This window comes from Ipomoea nil, unplaced genomic scaffold (genome assembly GCF_001879475.1).
Source record: "Ipomoea nil cultivar Tokyo-kokei standard unplaced genomic scaffold, Asagao_1.1 scaffold3142, whole genome shotgun sequence".
In the NCBI taxonomy this organism is placed as follows: domain Eukaryota; kingdom Viridiplantae; phylum Streptophyta; class Magnoliopsida; order Solanales; family Convolvulaceae; genus Ipomoea; species Ipomoea nil.
Window position 1 is genome coordinate 889,459 of NW_017619570.1, and position 20,062 is coordinate 909,520.

A 20,062-nucleotide genomic window follows, 5' to 3' on the forward strand; every position below is an offset into this window, starting at 1 on the left:
ACTTTGTCACCTTCGCCTTTTACCTCAAAACCTGGGGGTTGTTCGACATAAACTTCTTCTTCAAGTAATCCGTTCAAGAATGCGCTCTTGACGTCCAATTGGTAGACGGTGAAGTCCTTGTGTGCGGCATAGGCTAGGAAAATTCTTATTGCTTCAAGTCTTGCTACGGGTGCAAAGGTTTCATCAAAATCTATTCCTTCTTCTTGCCAATATCCCTTTGCAACGAGCCTTGCTTTATTCCTAACAATCACATCGTCTTCGTTAGCTTTGTTCCGGAAGACGCATTTTGTTCCTACAACATTGTGATCATTTGGTCTTGGAACAAGTTCCCATACGTCATTTCTTTTGAATTGATCAAACTCCTCTTGCATGGCTTCAATCCAACTTGGATCGTTTAATGCTTCGTCCACTTCCTTTGGTTCGATTTGAGATAAATAACACGTGAACAATTCTTCCATGGTTGAGGATCTTGTCTTCACGCCATTGCGTATATTTCCGATGACTAAATCTGGAGGGTGATTTTTAAGCCATCTCTAATCTGGTTCAAATGGGTGCATGATACTTGATGGGTTCGCTGGTTGAGAGTTGGAGGGATCTGTTCGAATTTCAGCATTAATTCCTTGGTCTCCAACTTGATCTTCAACCTCATCTCTAATTGGTTCTCCAACTGGATCTCCAACCTCATCTCTAATTGGATCTCCAACCTCATCTCTATTAATATTATAATTAATTGTGCCACATGCACTTTCTGGATGAGAGATGGGATTTTCTAGAGAATTGGTTTCCAGCTCATCTAAACCTTGCAAAATATTATCTTCACATGTATCATTAGTATCACCAAAATCAATTTGACACCTGTTACCATTTTGCATGTCATCCATGTCCAGTGCACTATTTTTGACGTGCGATTTTTCATCAAACACCACGTATATGGACTCTTCAACCACCATTATTCTTTTGTTTAATATTATGAAAGCTTTGCTGGTAGTCGAATATCCTAGAAAAATTCCTTCATCTGCACGCTCATCGAAAGCTTTTAGATGCAATTTATCATTAATATGAATAAAACATTTGCATCCAAAAATATGAAAATAATTAATATTTGGTTTTCTCCCTTTGTATAATTCATATGGCGTCTTCTTATACTGCTTGTGAATCATGATTCTATTTTGTGTGTAGCAAGCAGTGTTGATAGCTTCCGCCCAATATCTTTTCGGGAGACCAGATGCACTGATCATTACTCGTGGGCTTCTTTAAGCGTCCGTTTTCTTCTTTCGGCTACGCCATTTTGTTGTGGCGTTCTCACGACAGATAATTGATGAGAAATTCCTTGTACATCGCAAAATGATTGAATCATGCTGTTCACGAACTCGGTTCCACATCGGTTCGGATTTTTGATATTTTCATATCCTTCTCATTTTGTAATTGCTTCAATAGCTTTGGTAGAACTTGCTCAACTTCACTTTTGTTCTTGATAAACACGGTCCAAGTGTACCTGGAAAAATCATCAACAACAACAAGAGTATATTTCTTACCACTTACACTTATTGGATCAATCGGTCCAAATAAGTCCATGTGTAGTAAGCTTAGCGGTCTTGACGTTGACTCTTGCGTCTTTGATTTGAACGACGATTTAATTTGATTTCCACGTTGGCATGCGTCACACACTTGGTCCTTCTTGAAGACAATATTTGGTAAACCTTCAACAAGATTTTTCTTTGCAAGTTGATTGATTGTCTTGAAGTTTAGATGGTTGAGCTTCCTATGCCATTCCCAATTTGCTTCATTCGAATTTCGGGCCATTAAGCATACAGACTCATTGAGTACTATTTCCTTTGTTGTCTCATTTTTTATTAGACACTTATGTTTGGAAAATTCCACAAGATAGCCTTTATCACAAAATTGACTAGTACTCAGCAAGTTGAACTTCAATCCTTCCACGTACGATACATCTTCAATTTTTATTCCATTTCTTTCGATCGTACCTACTCCTTTGGTAATTCCATAATTTTGATTTCCTCCAAAAATCACTTTTGGTCCATCGATTTTCTTCAAATTCACTAGATATGATTTATTTCTTGTCATGTGGCGGGAGCAGCCACTATCGATGTACCAAACATCCTACAAAAAAAAAAAGATTAATTGTTTTTAGGTACCCACTTTTTCTTGGGTACTTTGATGTTAGTGATTTTTGGTAACCAACCCCACCTAGACCCTATTGAGTTAAGATAAGGTGGTTTCTAACCATTTGAGACTCGATAATCATAATTGACTCTAGAAAACATTTTTGGTGCCCGGTTTTGAAAATTATTTTTGTATTTTGGCACATGGGAAGTAGATTGTTGTTTTAGCCTATGAAAAGCATTAAACCTGGACTTGGTCCATGGTTTATAATCACACAACCAATCTTGCTCAGAGGGATATAATCTCCCAGCCCCAATCCTTGGAAAACTTCCCTCTTGCCTATGAGATCTTTTTGCACTTAACTCATTGGCATATCTTTTGTACTTAATGAATTTTGAATGCTTAGCTGTGTAATTAACGTGGTTCGGCCTAGCAGTATTCATTTTTGCATTTGGTTGATAGCCAAGTCCTCATTTCATTGTGTTATCCTGACTTTACACAAATTTTACCACTTGCACTTTATTATTTAAAGTAGTAGTAAGATTAGTCAGTTTTGGAGGGGTTTTAGAACATGTGGAGTCATAACCAAGTCCGGTCTTATCTCCTGATGGCTTTTGCATGTTTACCATTTTATCCATGATCTTGGACGAATTAGTAAATGTAGCAATGGTAGCTCTTAGATTATGTTCTCTAACCTCTCTAGCTTTACACTCTTCTTGAAGGCAAATATTTTTACTCTTCAAGTTACTCACTTCAAGTAAGGCATCATGCAATTTTTTATTCATCTCTTCTTTTTCAAGAATTAGAATATTATTGCGATCCTTGAGTTGAGAATGAGTGGCCAAGATCTCTTGCCAATCTCGCATTAGATTGCCAATAGATTCACGAGAAAAAGAAGAACTAACTGAAGTAAAAGAATTAGATGTTACATCTTCTTCCTCTGCTCCAAGTGCCATTAGACAATCTTCACTTGTACTCAACTCATTTGATTTGCATACTAGCGCTCTATCATTTTCTGAACTTGAACTTTCATCGCTTGATGACGATTCGTCGAACTCATCATCTTCATTTGGCTCATTGCTAACTAGCGCCTTTCTTTTGTCACGTTTGAATCTCCGATCTTTGTTGTCGAATTTATTCGGTGTAGATTCAACATTTTTTCCTTGATATTTGCTAACGATCAGATGCGGACAATTTATTTTAAAATGTCCGGGTTTGCGGCAGTTAAAGCATAGATCGTTCATTTCATCAACTTTTTCTTCATTCGGCTTCCATACAACATTTTGGTTTCCACGAGAGAAATTTTGATTTCTTGTGATGAATATTTGTTGGCATGAATTTCCTGAACTTTTTTACAAAGAGAGCAAACTGTTCATCAGTCATAAAATCAATATTATCTACTGACCTGGAGGTTGATGGTTGTTCGGCCAATAGAGCTGGATTTCGAACTTCATAATCTTCATCATTTTTTGCCTTCATTTCGAACTCATATGCTTTAAGATCACTAAACAATTTGTCAGTTGACAACATTCTTAGATCTCGGTGATCTCGCATAGCTGCAACCTTCATGTCCCATGCGGATGGCAAGCCTCGAAGGATTTTAAGATTAATTTCTTTTTGGCTAATTTCTTTGCCAAGATCATTAATCTCTCCAAGAATTTTAATCATTCTTGCTTCCATATCAACAATGCTTTCACTTGATAGCATTTTGAAATCTTTGAACTTCTTCATGGCTATCGTGAGCTTGTTGTCTTTTTCTTGTTCATCGCCTTCACCGATCTTGATGAGAGTATCACAAATTTCTTTTGCGGTTGTGCATTTACGAATTTTTGGGAATATTGTATCATCAACGGTTTTGAATAGAATATCTTTGGAAATGTTGTCAAGATTATTTCTTTTTCTATTGTCTGATGACCATTCCGGTTTCAGCTTTGGTACATATTGTAGAGCATCGGATGATAGAAGAAATGTCGTGCTAACTTTCAATATTTCAATCGGTCCATTAGAAATGACTTCCCACATTTCATCGTGTAAGACCGATAAATGAACCTGCATACGAACTTTCCAATCATCAAATTTATCAAGTGAGAATAATAAATTTTGTGCTAAATCCTTATTCATTTTCACGTGGGAAAAGAATAATACTATCCAATCACACACTGGTAAAATGGATCTGTCTAGCAGTCAGAGACAAGGTTGACCCAAATAGACAGTCAGCTCTGATACCAATTGTTGGTCCCAAAGGGGGTGTGGTAAAAGTCTAGAGGGATGGGGGGGGGGGGGGGTGAATAGACTTTTAAACCGTTTTCGCGAATACAACAATTGTTGAGGCGATAGAGATATCAAGACTCTTAACTAGATTGTTAGCGTCTTGTACGCAGCGGAATACATAAATACGAGTTGTGTGATTGTGTCAAGTATATCCACGTGATAAGCAGTAAGTAAATAAAGCAGTAAATGACACAAGGCAATTTATAGTGGTTCGGAGGTGATGTAATCCCCCTACTCCACTTGCTCTTATCGTCCAAGAGCAATTCACTATATCCACCACTTCTTGGTTCCTAGATACAATGAATTTCTGTGATCTAGTGTTTTGATCACTAAGCCCACACTAATCACGCCCAGTGCCTCTAACACTGCTGCTTCGGATTTCACAACTCCGTGCTACTTTCCAAGATTTCACAGCTCCGTGCTACTTTCCCCCCGTCTTCCATGATCCGGTCGACGTATCTCGTGATCTGGTGCTTTGATCACCAAGCCCACACCAATCACGCCCAGTGCCTTCGACACTGCTGTTTCGGATCTCACAGCTCCATGTGACAATCCAGGAATTCACAACTCCTTGCTACTTTCCCCCCGTCTTCGACGTATTTCGTGATCTAGTGCTTTGATCACAAAGCCGGCACTAATCACGCCCAGTGTTGTCCAACACTGCGGTTTCACTTGTTTGTAGAAAAACAAGTTTCACTGGCTTCCAACTTTGAGACTTCTTGAATGGATCTTCAATATGCAGCAAGTCTCTCAATGATGAAGAATTAACAATCTTGAATATTTTCTCTTTGAGCTCTGAGTGTTTATCTCACTTGAATGTTTTCTCACTTTTAAGTATAGCACTTGTTCGTATGTACTGCTTGTTGCTTGTGTTGGAAGTGTCGAAGTACTTTGCTCTGCTTCATTTTTCATCCTTTTATAGCTGGTTTTGATAAGTTGTCCGTTGGAAAAAGACAATCTCAAATTCTTGTAGCCTTATGCAGAAGATCTGTAACTTTTTCAGAAGTTCTGATTAGAAAATGATATCTCTGAGATTTCGAGATATTCTAGCCGTTTGCTCTATGTGGGTAGGCTCTTAAAATAATTCTGATGTATATCATGCCTTCCAGCTGGTAATCTGCGTGAAGAGCTTTCTTTAAAATAATCTTGATGCAGATCATGTCTTCTGGGATTTTTATCTTCTGAATATATGCTTCTGCTACTTGTGTTGACCTCCAATTGACTTTCAATTTGTTCTCATACTTCAGCTCTTACTGTTTAGAGACTTGTCTTTGAACTTCATCTCATATTGCATCTTGTACTTCATCTATTTACTATTTATAGTTTGAAACTTCATCTCTAACTTCAGCTCTTACTATATATAGTTTGATGAAACTTCATCTCTAACTTCATCTTGACTTATGAAGACTTTGACTTGTAAACTGCATCTCTAACTTCATCTCCAACTTCTATTATTCAATTCATTTTGAAACTACTTTTGACTTCATCTTTTCTTTAGTTTCGAAATCTCTTTTGTTTAATTGATTTCGAAACTACTTTTGAAACCTCTGCTCCAACTTCTTCTCCAACCGCATCTCTAACTTCGTCTCCAAGTTCTAATATTTAATTGATTTCAAAATCTCGAAACCAAGGTCTAATATTTAATTGATTTCAAAATCTCGAAACCCCTTTTCAAACTTCAGCTCCTACTTCATCTCTTAGAGCTGATTTAGGCTTCTTTAAATTTGGCCTTAAAAAATTGTAAAGAGTGAGTTTCAAACTTAAGACCTTGCAGTTTATACATCAAGCTTTCATCCATCTCGCCTGTACAAATTATTGATTTTTGTAGCATTCTTCTTGATGTACTTCTTTCTTTCCATAGATGCTTGATCTTCAAGATAACTTCATCAAATCTCGTTTGCTTCTCGTTTCTTCGTATGAGATTATCAGTATGACTTTCTTCTTTGAGTTGGGGCGTGTGGGCTTATTTTAGTATACATGTCATATGCATACATCTCCTTCTTCTTTTTCTTCGTATTTTCCCTTTTTCTATATTTGTTAATTTTCCTTTCATGGTCTATGACACGCCTAGACTTAACAAATAAAATTGGGGATTCTAAATACAATTTGGCATATCAAAATCTATTACAATATATTCCTAACACTATCCTTCATCTCCCAATAAGGAATGATATTGTTATGAATGTTTTGTGATCATTTAAGCTTAATTTTGCCAATTGAATTATGTTTTATACTTTGATCGTAAATGGTTATTAATTCATGTTCCTATGCTTTCTCATCTTGTTTGTTATTTGATTTCTTTGGTTCCTAATGATTCATTTATTTAGCTTCTTGAATCTCAATTTAATTATCTTGCACTTGAGTTGATTCTTATCTTTGATCTTCGGTTTTTATCATTATTAAATTGTTAAGTCCGTTAATTTAATTTCAAACTATTAAATTGCATTGTATCAATTCCCTGTGGGATCGACCCTTGGCTTTGCACACTATTACTATAGTGATTCGTGCACTTGCGATGACTATTTAAAATTGTCCATCAAATATTACACCCTGTCACAAATATTTTTTCCTAGTATACATTATATGACTTATTATGGTTATTTTATTGGATTTTTAATATTTAAGCATTAAGCTAAGAGAATTCTATATTAAGAGTGATGCAAAATGTTCTCATTTTAAATTTACTTCTAAATATTATCATTTTGACGTGCAATTACTTATTTTAATCTCATTTTTTTTATCACATGTGGTAGCTAGGTCAATTATTCACACACACACACACACACACAAAAACAAACAAACAAAAAATAAACAAAAAATAAATAAAAATAGAAAATAAAACTCATCAAGCAAGCCTGAAATTTAGGCAGAAATCCCCAATTTGCCTTCGACACCATTCAAGAAATTGGAGAAGCCATTGACGACCTGATTACTTCTTTGAGCACCAGAGTACTCCATTCCTCATCTTTGATTCATTCGGCATTCCTTTGAACCTCCTCACCGTCACCTCATATTCGCCTTAAATAATCCTCGATTTTCCTATAAAAAATGCCGGTAGCATTGTTTCTTAAAATGAATGGTTCATATTATTTTGATTTTAGTTTTTTTTTTTTTTTTTATGATTTTCCTTATTTACACTCTTTTATATTATTTTCTTCCCTTAAATAACCTAAATTCCGTTAGTATAAACTTTAGTAATAGAATATTCTATTAACTATTTATTATTTTTAACTTACTCATTAATTTCTATAATAAAGGACTTAGGTACGAACCCCATCCCAATTAGAGTTGGCATAATTGTTAAAAAAAAATTTAACATAAATTTTTGTCAAATAATTAGTCCGACTAAATACATAACATTCAAAGTTGAGCATTAAAGATTACAAATCAAGAACTTTAAAAATCATTTGATTTTTATGCATTTAAAAAAAAACAAATTTAGGTTAGATTTTTTTTTTTCGTTTAATTAATCTTCTTTTGATTATTTAGATCAAAACAAAATTTAATATTTCAAATATACTTTTGCATTATTGGTAAAATTTAGGTCGTTATGGTATTAATATTTTTTTGTATGTATTTTTATAATGGTACAATTGTACATTGCTTTATAAATATTATACTATTATTTTTTTATCGGACAAAATTGTTTTTACGTCATTGTCAGACCTGGGCGACCTAACTACAAATTTGTTTATCATAAATAATAAATACAATTACACCTGGACTCTAACAATAGATCCATCTACTACCGTGAAGTGCCCAATTCCCCCACAAACTAAAATATAATGTAATCAGCCACACTTACCAGCTAAATTTATTCGATTAGCCTTTTTGCAGGTTACCACCTCATTTATTATTTGTCAAGAATTGACCTAGCTACCACATGTGATAAAAAAATGAAACTAAAATAAGTAATTGCACGTAAAAATAATAATATTAAGAAGTAAATTTAAAATGAGAACATTTTGCATCACTCTTAATATAGAATTCTCTTAGCTTAATGATTAAATATTAAAAAATCCAATAAAATAACCATAATAAGTCATATAATGTATATTATTAGGAAAAAATATTCATGACAGGGTGTTATATTACTGTTAAAAAAATACAACCAATAATTTATTCAATTTTCCTCATATTTGTCGCCTTATAAATATCATATCATCTTAGCACGTATAATAACCCACACAAGATCGATAAAGAATAAAAAATGACAAATTGATCTTGAGCACTTAGCTTCTTCCTCTTTTCTCATTTCCAATCAATATCATGGCAAGAAGGAGATTAAGATTGGCATATATTGTCAATCAATCAAAAAGAAAAACATCCTACCAAAAAAATAAAGAGAGGGGTACGTGCTCAAAAAGCATCCGCAGCACAAAGAACAGTGAGCTCATTGAGCTTTTTGAGCAAGTACCCCTCTCTTTCTTTTTTGGTAGGATGCTTTTCTTTTTGATTGATTGACAATATATGCCAATCTTAATCTCCTTCTTGCCATGATATTGATTGGAAATGAGAAAAGAGGAAGAAGCTAAGTGCTCAAGATCGATTTGTGGTTGTTTATTCTCTATCCATCTTGTGTGGGTTATTATGCATGCTGAGAAGATATGATATTAATAAGGCGACATATATGAGGAAAATTGAATAAATTATTGGTTGTATTTTTATTTTTTTACAGTAATATTGATAAACATTATTTTTAGTATTATTTTAAATAATCTTTTCATAGTTAATTTGCAATAATTGATTAATTTATATCTATTTTTTATTTATTTTTGCTATAAGTAATTGTTATTAATATTGTTTATTTTTAGGTTGTTTTACTTATTAATTTTTTTTATTATTTAAATTCCGTGAGTCGAATAATTCATTGATCTAAATTTAATAATAATACTAATACTAATACTAATATTAGTTTTAGTAGTACTTGATTAGTAGGAGTTTAATAACAATCATTATTGTGTGGACCATATTTTGTATACAGTAAAATAATGTACATTCAGTACAAAAATAACGTACATTCAGTACAAAAATAATGTACATTGTATCCAGGGGATGTACATTATTTTTGTACTGCGTGTACATTATATTGTAGAATGTACATACAGTACAAAAATAATGTACATTTAGTATATTAAAAGTGTACTTCTAAAAAAAAACGTGTACTTTTTGTTATGGTCCACATAACATTGTGTGGACCATAATTTGCCGATTACTAATTGTAGATTAGTTATATTTGGACTCTAATAATGTATTTAAGCTTTTAATTGTAAGTTATTTAATAAAAGTTTTAGTATGCACCAACAGTTTCGGATCATTGAACAAAGCGCGGTCAACACCACGGGAAAAAGGAGATCGCAACTCGCGGAGCAATTTCTTCGGTCGTTGGGAGCGAGTCTCCAATAGCAGGGAGAAAGTGCCGAAAAAGAAGTTGCGATGAAGGAGTATAAAAAGGAGGAAAATCTCCATCACCGATCATCAATTTTGCCCCAGACCAATTCAAGTGGAAGTGAACAAAGACTATCCGTTGGTGGCAGAAATTCCGATCGATAGGGCTGATTGCGGTGGCAGCGAGATTTGGGCGGGTGATTCATCTTTTGGCGCAGCAGTAGTGGCATAAGCAATTTTTTTACTTTCTTCATTTTCCTACCTTTTACCTTTTAATTTCACATCTTTGGAATTTGTGTTATGCTTCTAAAGCAAATCATGAATTAATTATGCTTAATTTATTGGTGATATTGTTCTGATGAAGAGTTTGTCTCCTGGTTGCGTTTCAAAGCTTTTGCACTGTAATCAATATTTATAATCTTTATCTAGAAGGTGTTTATGGTTAATTGTTGTTAATCTCAATTTCATTTAACATTTTAGTATGCTTTGCTAAATTTTTCTTCTAAGAATGATATTGTTATGAATGTTTTGTAATCATTTAAGCTTAACTTTGCCAATTGAATTATGTTTTATACTATGATCGTAAATGGTTATTAATTCATGTTCCTAGGCTTTCTCATCTTGATTGTTACTTGATTTCTTTGGTTCCTAACGATTCATTTATTTAGCTTCTTGAATCTCAATTTAATTATCTTGCACTTGAGTTGATTCTTATCTTTGATCTTCGTTTTTATCATTATTAAATTGTTAAGTCAGTTAATTTAATTTCAAGCTATTAAATTGCATTGTATCAATTCCCTGTGGGATCGACCCTTGCTTTTGCACACTATTAGTATAGTGATTCGTGCACTTGTGAGGACTATTTAAAATTGTCCATCAATTTTCACGCCGTTGCCGGGAAATTGTTTATTTTGCAATTTAATTTGCTGTGTTCTTTTTCTTTCCTTAATTCCTTGATTTTTTATTTTATTTTTCGCTATCCCTTCATTATTGTCATCGTTTTCATTTTTTATCTTGCATTTTATTTAATTCATTCGTCTATTTAAACATTGCTTTATATTTGTTTTTATTTCCCTGTTCCCTTTAATTGTTGAATTTTTTTTCCAATCTCTTTATTATTATTTTCATTTGTTTTCTTCCTTCAATTTAATCTTGCTCATTAATTTGATTCATTAGTCCATTCTTCTTTCTCAAAATTCTTTTTCATTCTTAATCAAACAAATATTTGAAAAATTTTACATTTTAATATGTACTCTTTTTTTTCAAACAAAAATAATCCTTTTAATAATGGTTTTTGACAGGTAAGTCCAATGAATGATTTTAATCAACAGCATGTGCATGACCCGTTTTATAATTCTTATAATTCGGGTTGGAAAAATCACTCTAATTTTTGGGATGATAATCAAAATGATTTTCAACCAAATCATCCTAGTGATTTTCAACCAAGTCATCCCAATTTTTATTGTGATTATAATCAAAATAATTCTCAATCAAGTCATCTTAATTTTTGGGATGATGATCAAAAAGATTTTCAACTTAGTCATCTTAATTTGTATTGGGGTAATAGTCAAAATGATTTTCATCCAGTTGAGTCACCCCAACTTAAAAAACCATTGTTGGAAGATATCCTGCAGGAGTACATACAGGCCACCAAGAAGCAACAAGAAGCAAATGATATACGGTTTCAAAAGCAACAAGAAGAACATGATCAATGGTTGCAGATGCAACAAGAAGCTTATGAGCCCCAAGAAGCAGGTGAACAAAGTGAGGCTTGCTTTAAAAGATTGGAAGCACATTTAGAGAAAATTGTAAAATTTGTGCAAGGGCATGTGCCAGGTAAGTTACCTAGTCAACTTGAGGATGCTCTGAATGATGAAAACAAGTTAACAGATAATATCACTTCTAAACAAACTGAAATGGTTGAAAAATTTAACTATGAAGCTAATGAAATTATTGTTGAAAATGAGCATCAATTGCATAAATCTGATAATCCTTTTGTGCCTCACAAACATTATTTGCCCCCAGTCCCTATTGATGTTTATACAAACAAATTGACCAACAATGTGCTTAATGAAACTGCTGAGGTTCCCATTTTTACATCTATGCATTTGTCTAAAAGATCTAACCAGTGTTTTGCAGTTAAGGGGTTGAATTTTTCAGAAGATGGTACGTTAGAGTTCGATAAACTCCCAAAAAAAAATCTTTTGAATGGCGTTGATAAATCGATTTCTTCCTGTTATTCAGAAATTGCAGGGCTAAATGAGAATTTCACATATAAAAAGCCTAATAAAGGAGGACTTTCTTTGTTTAATTTTCTTTCATCTCACAATATTGGGGACAATGTTGGAAATAAGTGTGGGGAAGGAGTTTCACCCACAAATCAGAAAAAAATAAAAAATTTCAAAATTTTTAATTTTCTTATGTACATTTTCTTAAACCTTCTTATTTTAGAATTCTAGCATTTGTTGAGATTAACCCTTATGAGTCTTTTAAATATTCGTTGATATAAATAATGCATATTTTTGTCAACTCTTAGTGAGTATATTGCATGTGGCTAGTTGTTAATTTCTTTATATTTTGAATAAATTTGTCAAAAAAAAAAAAAAACCTAAAAAATCAAAAAACAAAAAAATAAAAAAAATAAATAGAATTTGAAAATCACAAATACCATTATGTGTTCTATACAATTTCTTTAGTAGTTTATATGTATCTTTCACTTTATATTACCTTTTTCAAATTCTTAAATAATTTTTTAGTGCAATAAATTGTAGAGTAGTGTGTTGGTTCAAGGATCATCTTTGTGGCATAAGTGAGGTGAAAAATCTTTAAAAAAAAGATTTAAAAAATATACTTAAAAATAAATGAGAGTGTTTTATTTATTAATTATATTTTATTTGCTTTAATCTCAGAGATTCTACTCCGCTGAATCAGCCACCTACACATGTACCATAAATAAATAAGTGTCGTGGTATGGTTTATGAGTACACACAAAATTGAAAACCCAAACAAGTCTGGCGTAAAATGGCAAGGTTTTTGGGGAAGTTCGCTTTGGAAAAAGTCAAAATAGTAAAATAATGAGTGAACTTTGGAAGAGACGAGTAATTGCATTTCAATTTTATTAAATGCCTTGATCCTGATTTCCTTCATGTTTTGCACCTGCACTGTGATAGAATATTTTTGAATTTGGTTTAGGTTGAATTTGGTGAAATTTTCATATTTTTGTATTGAGTTTTTGTATAGTTCATATAAGGGGTGTCAGCACACGAGCACACATTTTATATTTATTTTATTTGTTAAAGTTTTAAATTTCTAGTCGATTGTTTTATGCACTCTTTGAGTTGACACTAACCTTGCATTGAGATAAATAAATTTGGAAGCTTATTCGGGTAAAGCTCAGTTTAATGTTTGATTTTGTTTTTAATTTCTTTTATTCCCTTTTAATAATGCTTTTGCTTGAGGACAAGCAAATAAATAAGTGTGGGGAGATTTAATAAACATTATTTTTAGTATTATTTCAAATAATCTTTTCATAGTTAATTTGCAATAATTGACTAATTTATATCTATTTTTTTATTTATTTTTGCTATAAGTAATTTTTATTAATATTGTTTATTTTTAGGTTGTTTTACATATTAATTTATTTTTATTATTTAAATTCCGTGAGTCCAATAATTCATTGATCTTAATTTAATAATAATAATAATACTAATATTAGTTTTAGTAGTACTTGATTAGTAGGAGTTTAATAATTGTAGATTAGTTATATTTGGACTCTAATAATGTATTTAAGCTTTTAATTGTAAGTTATTTAATAGAAGTTTTAGTATGCGCCAACAACTTTGGATCATTGAACAAAGCGCGGTCAACACCACGTGAAAAAAGGAGATCGCAACTCGCGGAGCAATTTCTTCATTCGTTGGCGAGCAGTCTCCAATAGCAGGGAGAAAGTGCGAAAAAAGAAGTTGCGCTGAAGGAGTATAAAAAAGCAGGGAAATCTCCATCATCGATCATCAATTTTGCCCCGAACCAATTCCGATAGCAGTGAACAAAGACTCTCAGTTGGCGGTAGAAATTCCGGTTGGTACGGCTGATTGCGGTGGCGGCAAGCTCTGGGCGTGTGATTCATCTTTTGGCGCAGCAGTAGTGGCATAAGCAATTCTTTTACTTCCTTCATTTTCCTACCCTTTACCTTTTAATTTCACATCTTTGGAATCTGTGTTATGCTTCTAAAGCAAATCATGAATTAATTATGCTTAATTTATTGGTGATATTGTTCTGATGAAGAATTTTTCTCCTGGTTGCGTTTCAAAGCTTTTGCACTGTAATCAATATTTATAATCTTTATCTAGAAGGTGTTTAGGGTTAATTGTTGTTAATCTCAATTTCATTTAACATTTTAGTATGCTTTGCTAAATTGTTCTTCTAGGAATGTCGATGAAGTAAACTCAGCGAAATGGTTGAAGAGAAAAGGAGTGTGCCATTATGTTTTGAATGAAAATAAAGATACAAAGAACTAATTCAAGAGGAGAACCGGCCATTCATAATGGCAACGGTTATAATTGTTGGGGTAGGAGAAAGACAAAGATACCCCTCTACTATCCTTCATCTTCCAATACCCCCCCATAAGCTGGAGTGTGCAAACTTTGGACACCCATCTTAGACACAAAAACGTTGAACAGAGAAGAGGCTAGAGGTTTTGTAAAACCATCAGCAAGATGGTTGATGGAAGCAACCGAGAGTAACTTGATTAGTCCCTGAGCCACCCTTTCCCTTATTATATGACAATCGATCACGATGTGTTTGGTCCTCTCGTGAAAGAAAAAATTCTCTACTATTACTATAGCTGATTTACTATCATAGTAAACCGATGCAGGGCTGCTTATGTTTATACACAAATCCTGGAGTAAACTGGTTAGCCATTGTATTTCACACGCTGTCGTAGCAAGGGCGCGGTATTCTGCCTCGGATGAAGACTTGGATACGGTTGCTTGTTTCTTTGATCGCCATGAAACAAGAGAGGTGCCAAGAAAACTGCAGAATCCCGTTACAGACTTGCGTGTTTCAGTACATGATGCCCAATCAGAAGCAGAAAACCCTTGAGGTTGGGGGTACTATTCGATGTTGGGTAGAATAGGCCATGTCCTGGAGATGATTTTATATTGCAGAGTATGCGGTGAGAAGTAGCCATGTGTCTGTCCGTGGGGGCACTCACGACCTGGCTTAGAAGATGTACAGCATACGTAATGTCGGGCCTAGTGGCTGTAAGGTACAACAATCTTCCTATCAACCTCCGATAGCTGCTTGGATCGCTCAGAGGTGTACCATCATTACTGGATAAGAGAGAGCCTGGCATCATGGGAGTGTTTATTGGTTTGCAGTCAAGAAACCCTGTATCATTGAGTATATCAAGTGCATATTTCCTTTGGAAAATATTCAAACCATTGTCACTAATCTTTGCTTCCATGCCTAGAAAATAGCCTAGGGACCCCAAGTCCTTAATTTTAAAAGCTGCATTCAGTGAGTTCTTCAATTCTTGTATAAGAGCCATCATTCCACTTGCCACCAATATGTCATCAACATTGTTGTGTGTACCCCTTTGCGACCAACCTTGCCTTGTGTCATTCTATTTTGCCATCTGCCCTAAGCTTCGTCTTAAAAACCCATTTGCAGCCTATAGGAGACTTGCCAGTGGGTAACTCTGTCAGCTGCTGTGTATTGTTCTCTTGGAGAGCTGCTATTTTTGCTTCCATAGCATCCTTCCAACACTGATGTTTTATAGCTTGAGTATATGTGCGGGGTTCTGTGATAGAGGAGACAGCCAAGGTGAAAGCTCTATGTAGAGGTGAGAGGTTATCATCTGTCATGACTTTCGACTATGTGGAGAAGATCCCCTTCGAATAATGGATTCACAGTAATAATCTTGTAACTTGTTTGGCATACGATTACTCTATTTGAATGTCTAAGAGGATCATGAGGGATATCAATAACCAGTTCACCAGTGGCTTCTTCATTCGACATATCATAAGACGGTTGGCTTGTGGCTGTATCAACTGTCTCATTATAAGTGGAATTATGTGAGGGTGGACTGACAGAATTATGAAAATCTGCTCGATGGCTTTCATCATTTGCTTCTTGCTCAACTGCATGTCCAGCAAACTGCATATCACCATGCATGGACTGCACCCCATGTTCTTCATTTGTTATCAAAGAAATGTTTGGCAGATGGGGAATGGGAGCCTGTGACAATGGTTGTGGCTGCTCAGAGAAAGGGAACTGCAACTCATAAAAAGAGACATCACGAGATACAAAAATAGCTTTATCAAGCAAATCATATAATATATATCCCTTGGTATTCGCAGGTATGCCTATGAATATGTATTTCCTACCTCTAGGATCCATTTTTTTCCTTAGATGAGACAATGTAGAGGCAAAACAAAGGCACCCAAAAACTCTAAGAATCATGAGATCAGGTTCTTTTTTGTGTAGTCTGCAGTACGAGCTTGATCCTTTAATCACTGGTGAAGGGAGACGGTTGATTAAGTATACGACATGTGTTGGTCCCAAAAGAGGTAAGGTGAAAGTCTAGAGGGGGGGGGGGGTGAATAGACTTTCGAACTTTTTAGCACAGTACAACAATTGCTAAGGCAACAGAGAAACCAAGACTCTTAACTAGATTGTTAGAGTCTGGTGCGCAGCGGATATAATAAACGATACGGTGTGTGTGTAGATTGTGTCAAGATTATTCTCGTGAGAAGCAAGCAAGAGCAGTATGTAAAGAAAGCAGTAAAGAACACAAGGCAATTTATAGTGGTTCGGAGGTGGTGTAATCCTCCTACTCCACTTGCTCTTATCGTCCAAGAGCAATTCACTATATCCACCACTTCTTGGTTCCAAGATACAATGAATTCCGTGATCTAGTGCTTTGATCACCAAGCCCACACTAATCACGCCCAGTGCTACCAACACTCTGCTTCGGGTTTCACGTCGCCGCGCTACTTTCCCAGGATTTCATTACTCCGCGTTACTTTCCCCCCGTCTTCTACCCTCCGGTAGAAACGCTTCTTCCGTGATCTAGTGCTTTAATCACAAAGCCCGCACTAATCACGCCTAATGTCTTCCGACACTGCTACTTCGGATCTCACAACTCCGTGTGACAATCCAGGATTTCACAACTCCGTGTTACTTTCCTCCTTTCCCTTATTTTGCTCTAAAACAAGTTTTGCCTTGCTTCCAACTTTGAGACTCTGTAGATGATCTTCGATGATGCTCTTACTCTCTTGTAGTTGATGAAGATTTTAACACTCTTGAATATTTATTTTGTAAGCTCTGTATCACTCTGAGTGTTTATCTCACAAAGAATATATCAATTTAAGCTCTTGAGTTGGAAAGGTTTCTTTGAATTTCGTATGCTCTGTTTAGCTCTGTTCTTTTCGCTTCTTGCTATTTGCTTCTGCTTTCCACTGCTTCAATCTTCATCTTTTTATAGCTGGTAATGAGAATCCGTCCGTTGGAAAGAAACGTTCTCATTTTTGAATTTCATCTAGCTGTATAGCCTTTTCAGAGGATAAGATAATGTTGCAGATATGTCAGAGATTCTCTGCAAGTTGAGCTTGAGGTTTTAGCAAAAATGGCGTCCCAAAAATCTTCATCTGGTGTAGATCACGTCTCTTGGGATTTCTATCTTCAAAATATAATCTCCAATTTAATCCCTTACTAGTTAAGACTAGTATTTTTGCTTCTGCAACTTCTTCTTGTATTTTCCTCTGTACTTGACGTCTGGGTCTGTCTACTGCTTCCAGACTTCATCTTCTAAATTGACTTGGGAAATCTCTTCCCATGTAAACTTCATTCCTTACTATATTTGGAAGTGAAATCTCATCCCTTCCTTGATACTTCATCCCTTGAATTTGAAGCCCTTTGCAAATCTCATCCCACCAAATTGAAACTTCTGCCCCAAGGGTGAGATACGTGAACTTCATCCCTTCAAACTGCATCCCTATTTCAATTTTGAGATACTTCATCCCTTCAATTGGAATTGCATCCAAATTTCATCTTTAAGAACTTCATCCCTTCACTTTGGAAATCTCATCCCATAGTCAACTTGGAAATCTCATCCCATAGTCAACTTGGAAATCTCATCCCAATTGACTTAGCAAATTGCTTCCCTTCGGCCAAACCATAGCCCATACTTCATCTGATGGATTTAAACTTTGGATTCTTTAAAATATGTGGGATGTGAGATTCAAATCGCCCATACTTCATCTGATGGATTTAAACTTGGCTTCTTTAAAAAATATGTGAGATGTGTGATTCAAACCTATGACCTTGCATATAATATTTCAAGTGTCTACCAACTCGTCCATACAACCTATTAGTTATCATCTTGTTTCACTTGGTGTACTTCTTTCTTTATAGATGCTTGATCTTCAAGATAGCTTCATGCAAAATTCAAGTCACGTTCTTTCTTCTTTGGGATTTCTTGAGCGATTTCTTGAGGGATTTCTTCATTGATTTTTGAGAGATTTCTTCTTAGGATGATAGTCTTCATAACTTCTTCATACGCATACATCTTCCTCTTTTGTTTGCCATTTTCTCTAGGCAAATTCTTGATTTTAGGATTTATATCTTCTTCATCCATTTCCTCAACTAATGAATTCATTTTTCCCTTTCTTGGTCTATGACTCGACTAGTCTAACCAAAATAAAATTGGGGTTCTACGATTTACAATATGGCATATCAAAATCTATTACAATTTATTCATAACAATTTCCCTCCTTTTGATAATGCCATAACTTATACTCAAACATTGGCTTTAAGTCTTTGAAAAATAATTTCAATTTTTGCTCAATTTTATTTTGACAAAGCCAAGATGAGTTTCACAAAAATAATTTCTAGGGAAAATAAAACTTGTGAATTAATTCAGACAAGTCCTATACGCATCCTTGATTAATTTTTAATCAATTTTTATCTTTTTAATTTTGCATACGTTTAACAACTCTTGTCTTTTTAATTCACGAACTAATACATGATAACCAAAATAAATCAAAACAGACTTAGATCAGACCATGGGAAATATTTATTCATATTTGTCGATAGAGGAAATATTATTATAGCCAAAATCATTCTAAAATATAGATATTCAAAACACCATATTTTTGAGGAGTTCATATCTGATTACCTTCTGGGTTTCTTGACTCCTATGTCAACTTTCAATATGTCCTTGATGTGTTCTCTCATCTTGCAGATATCATTTTTGAACTTTTCACATTCAAACCTCTTTGTCACATTTCCAGCCATGTAGTGTCCAAAGGCATCTTTAATGTTGGTGCCCAGAAGAACTCCGGCTTCCCACCAAATTATGCATTCTTCAAAGCTTCTTTGGAATCCCAAACTTTCACCATTATTTTTGGTATGATCTCTAAGCTCGTACCACATCTCGGTTTGCTTCCTTTTTGCTTCTTCTTCCTTATTCTTGTCAGATATCCTTTGAGCTTGATCAGCTTTGGGCCATCTTTTCACCATACTTGGCACATTCTCGGATGTCCAAATTTTCTGCGGTGTTACGGTTCCTTTTGAACATTCGAACCAGCCTCGAGTTTCAGCAACTTTCGATGAGCTTGATCCAAGACTCGGATTTGCAAATTGAGCGAAACCAACTTGGGATTGTTGACCACGTCCTCGGCCACATCCTTTTGTTGGTGCGGCGGTCAAAACTGGCTGTTGTGGTTTACTTCCAAGGATGAATTGCTGTTGTTGTAAAGCCAGATGATTGAGAATTTCTTCCCCCCTTATGGCATTATCAATCAAAAAGCCAAGGGATTTGGAATCTTGTTCTTGATTGGCTTTAACAAGTTTGACACCATCATGTGTTTTGAGAGAAACATCTTGCAAATCAGATATTTTGTTAGCCATAGAGGATAATTCTACCTCAAGGTGATTTATCCTTGTCTCTTGGTCTTGTATGGCCTTTATTTGTCTCAAGTGTCTGTCATTGTTGATCTTCTCGGTAGCTTCTCGTTCCTTCTTCATGAGTTGGATTATCTCCAATAATCCTTCGGTGAGATCTCCTTTCAGATGTCTTTCGGCTCTGTCTATTCTTGTTTGTAGAGCGTTTTGATGTTCCAATAGCTCCTTCAAATTTGTTCGTGTGTCTTCAAAATGTTGCAAAGAGAGATGTCCTTGCTCGGTGAGAGTATTTCCAAGCTTTTGACACACAACATCACTTGTCTCTGTAACTTTTGCAAACAGTGATGTTAACAAATCTTCTTCATCTTCTTCT

At 34.7% G+C, this 20,062-nt stretch overlaps 1 protein-coding gene across 1 annotated transcript; it reads right to left on the reverse strand.

Moving 5' to 3' along the window:
• Nucleotides 1-14,378: 14,378 nt before the first annotated feature.
• LOC109166980 (uncharacterized mitochondrial protein AtMg00810-like) lies at nt 14,379-15,331 on the reverse strand. The gene is made up of 2 exons (XM_019315880.1): nt 14,996-15,331; nt 14,379-14,894 (listed from the first exon to the last, which is right to left on the reverse strand). Exons 1-2 carry the CDS (start codon nt 15,329-15,331, stop codon nt 14,379-14,381), a joined length of 852 nt encoding a protein of 283 aa, XP_019171425.1.
• Nucleotides 15,332-20,062: the final 4,731 nt, after the last annotated feature.

What these genes read in the sequence shown, in the direction of transcription:
- LOC109166980 (XM_019315880.1), bottom strand. Translation starts at nt 15,331, where the DNA reads ATGGCTCTTATACAAGAATTGAAGAACTCACTGAATGCAGCTTTTAAA. An exon ending in TACATCTTCTAAGCCAGGTC is followed by an intron (nt 14,895 to 14,995) that starts GTGAGTGCCCCC and finishes AACATCGAATAG; the next exon opens with TACCCCCAACCTCAAGGGTT.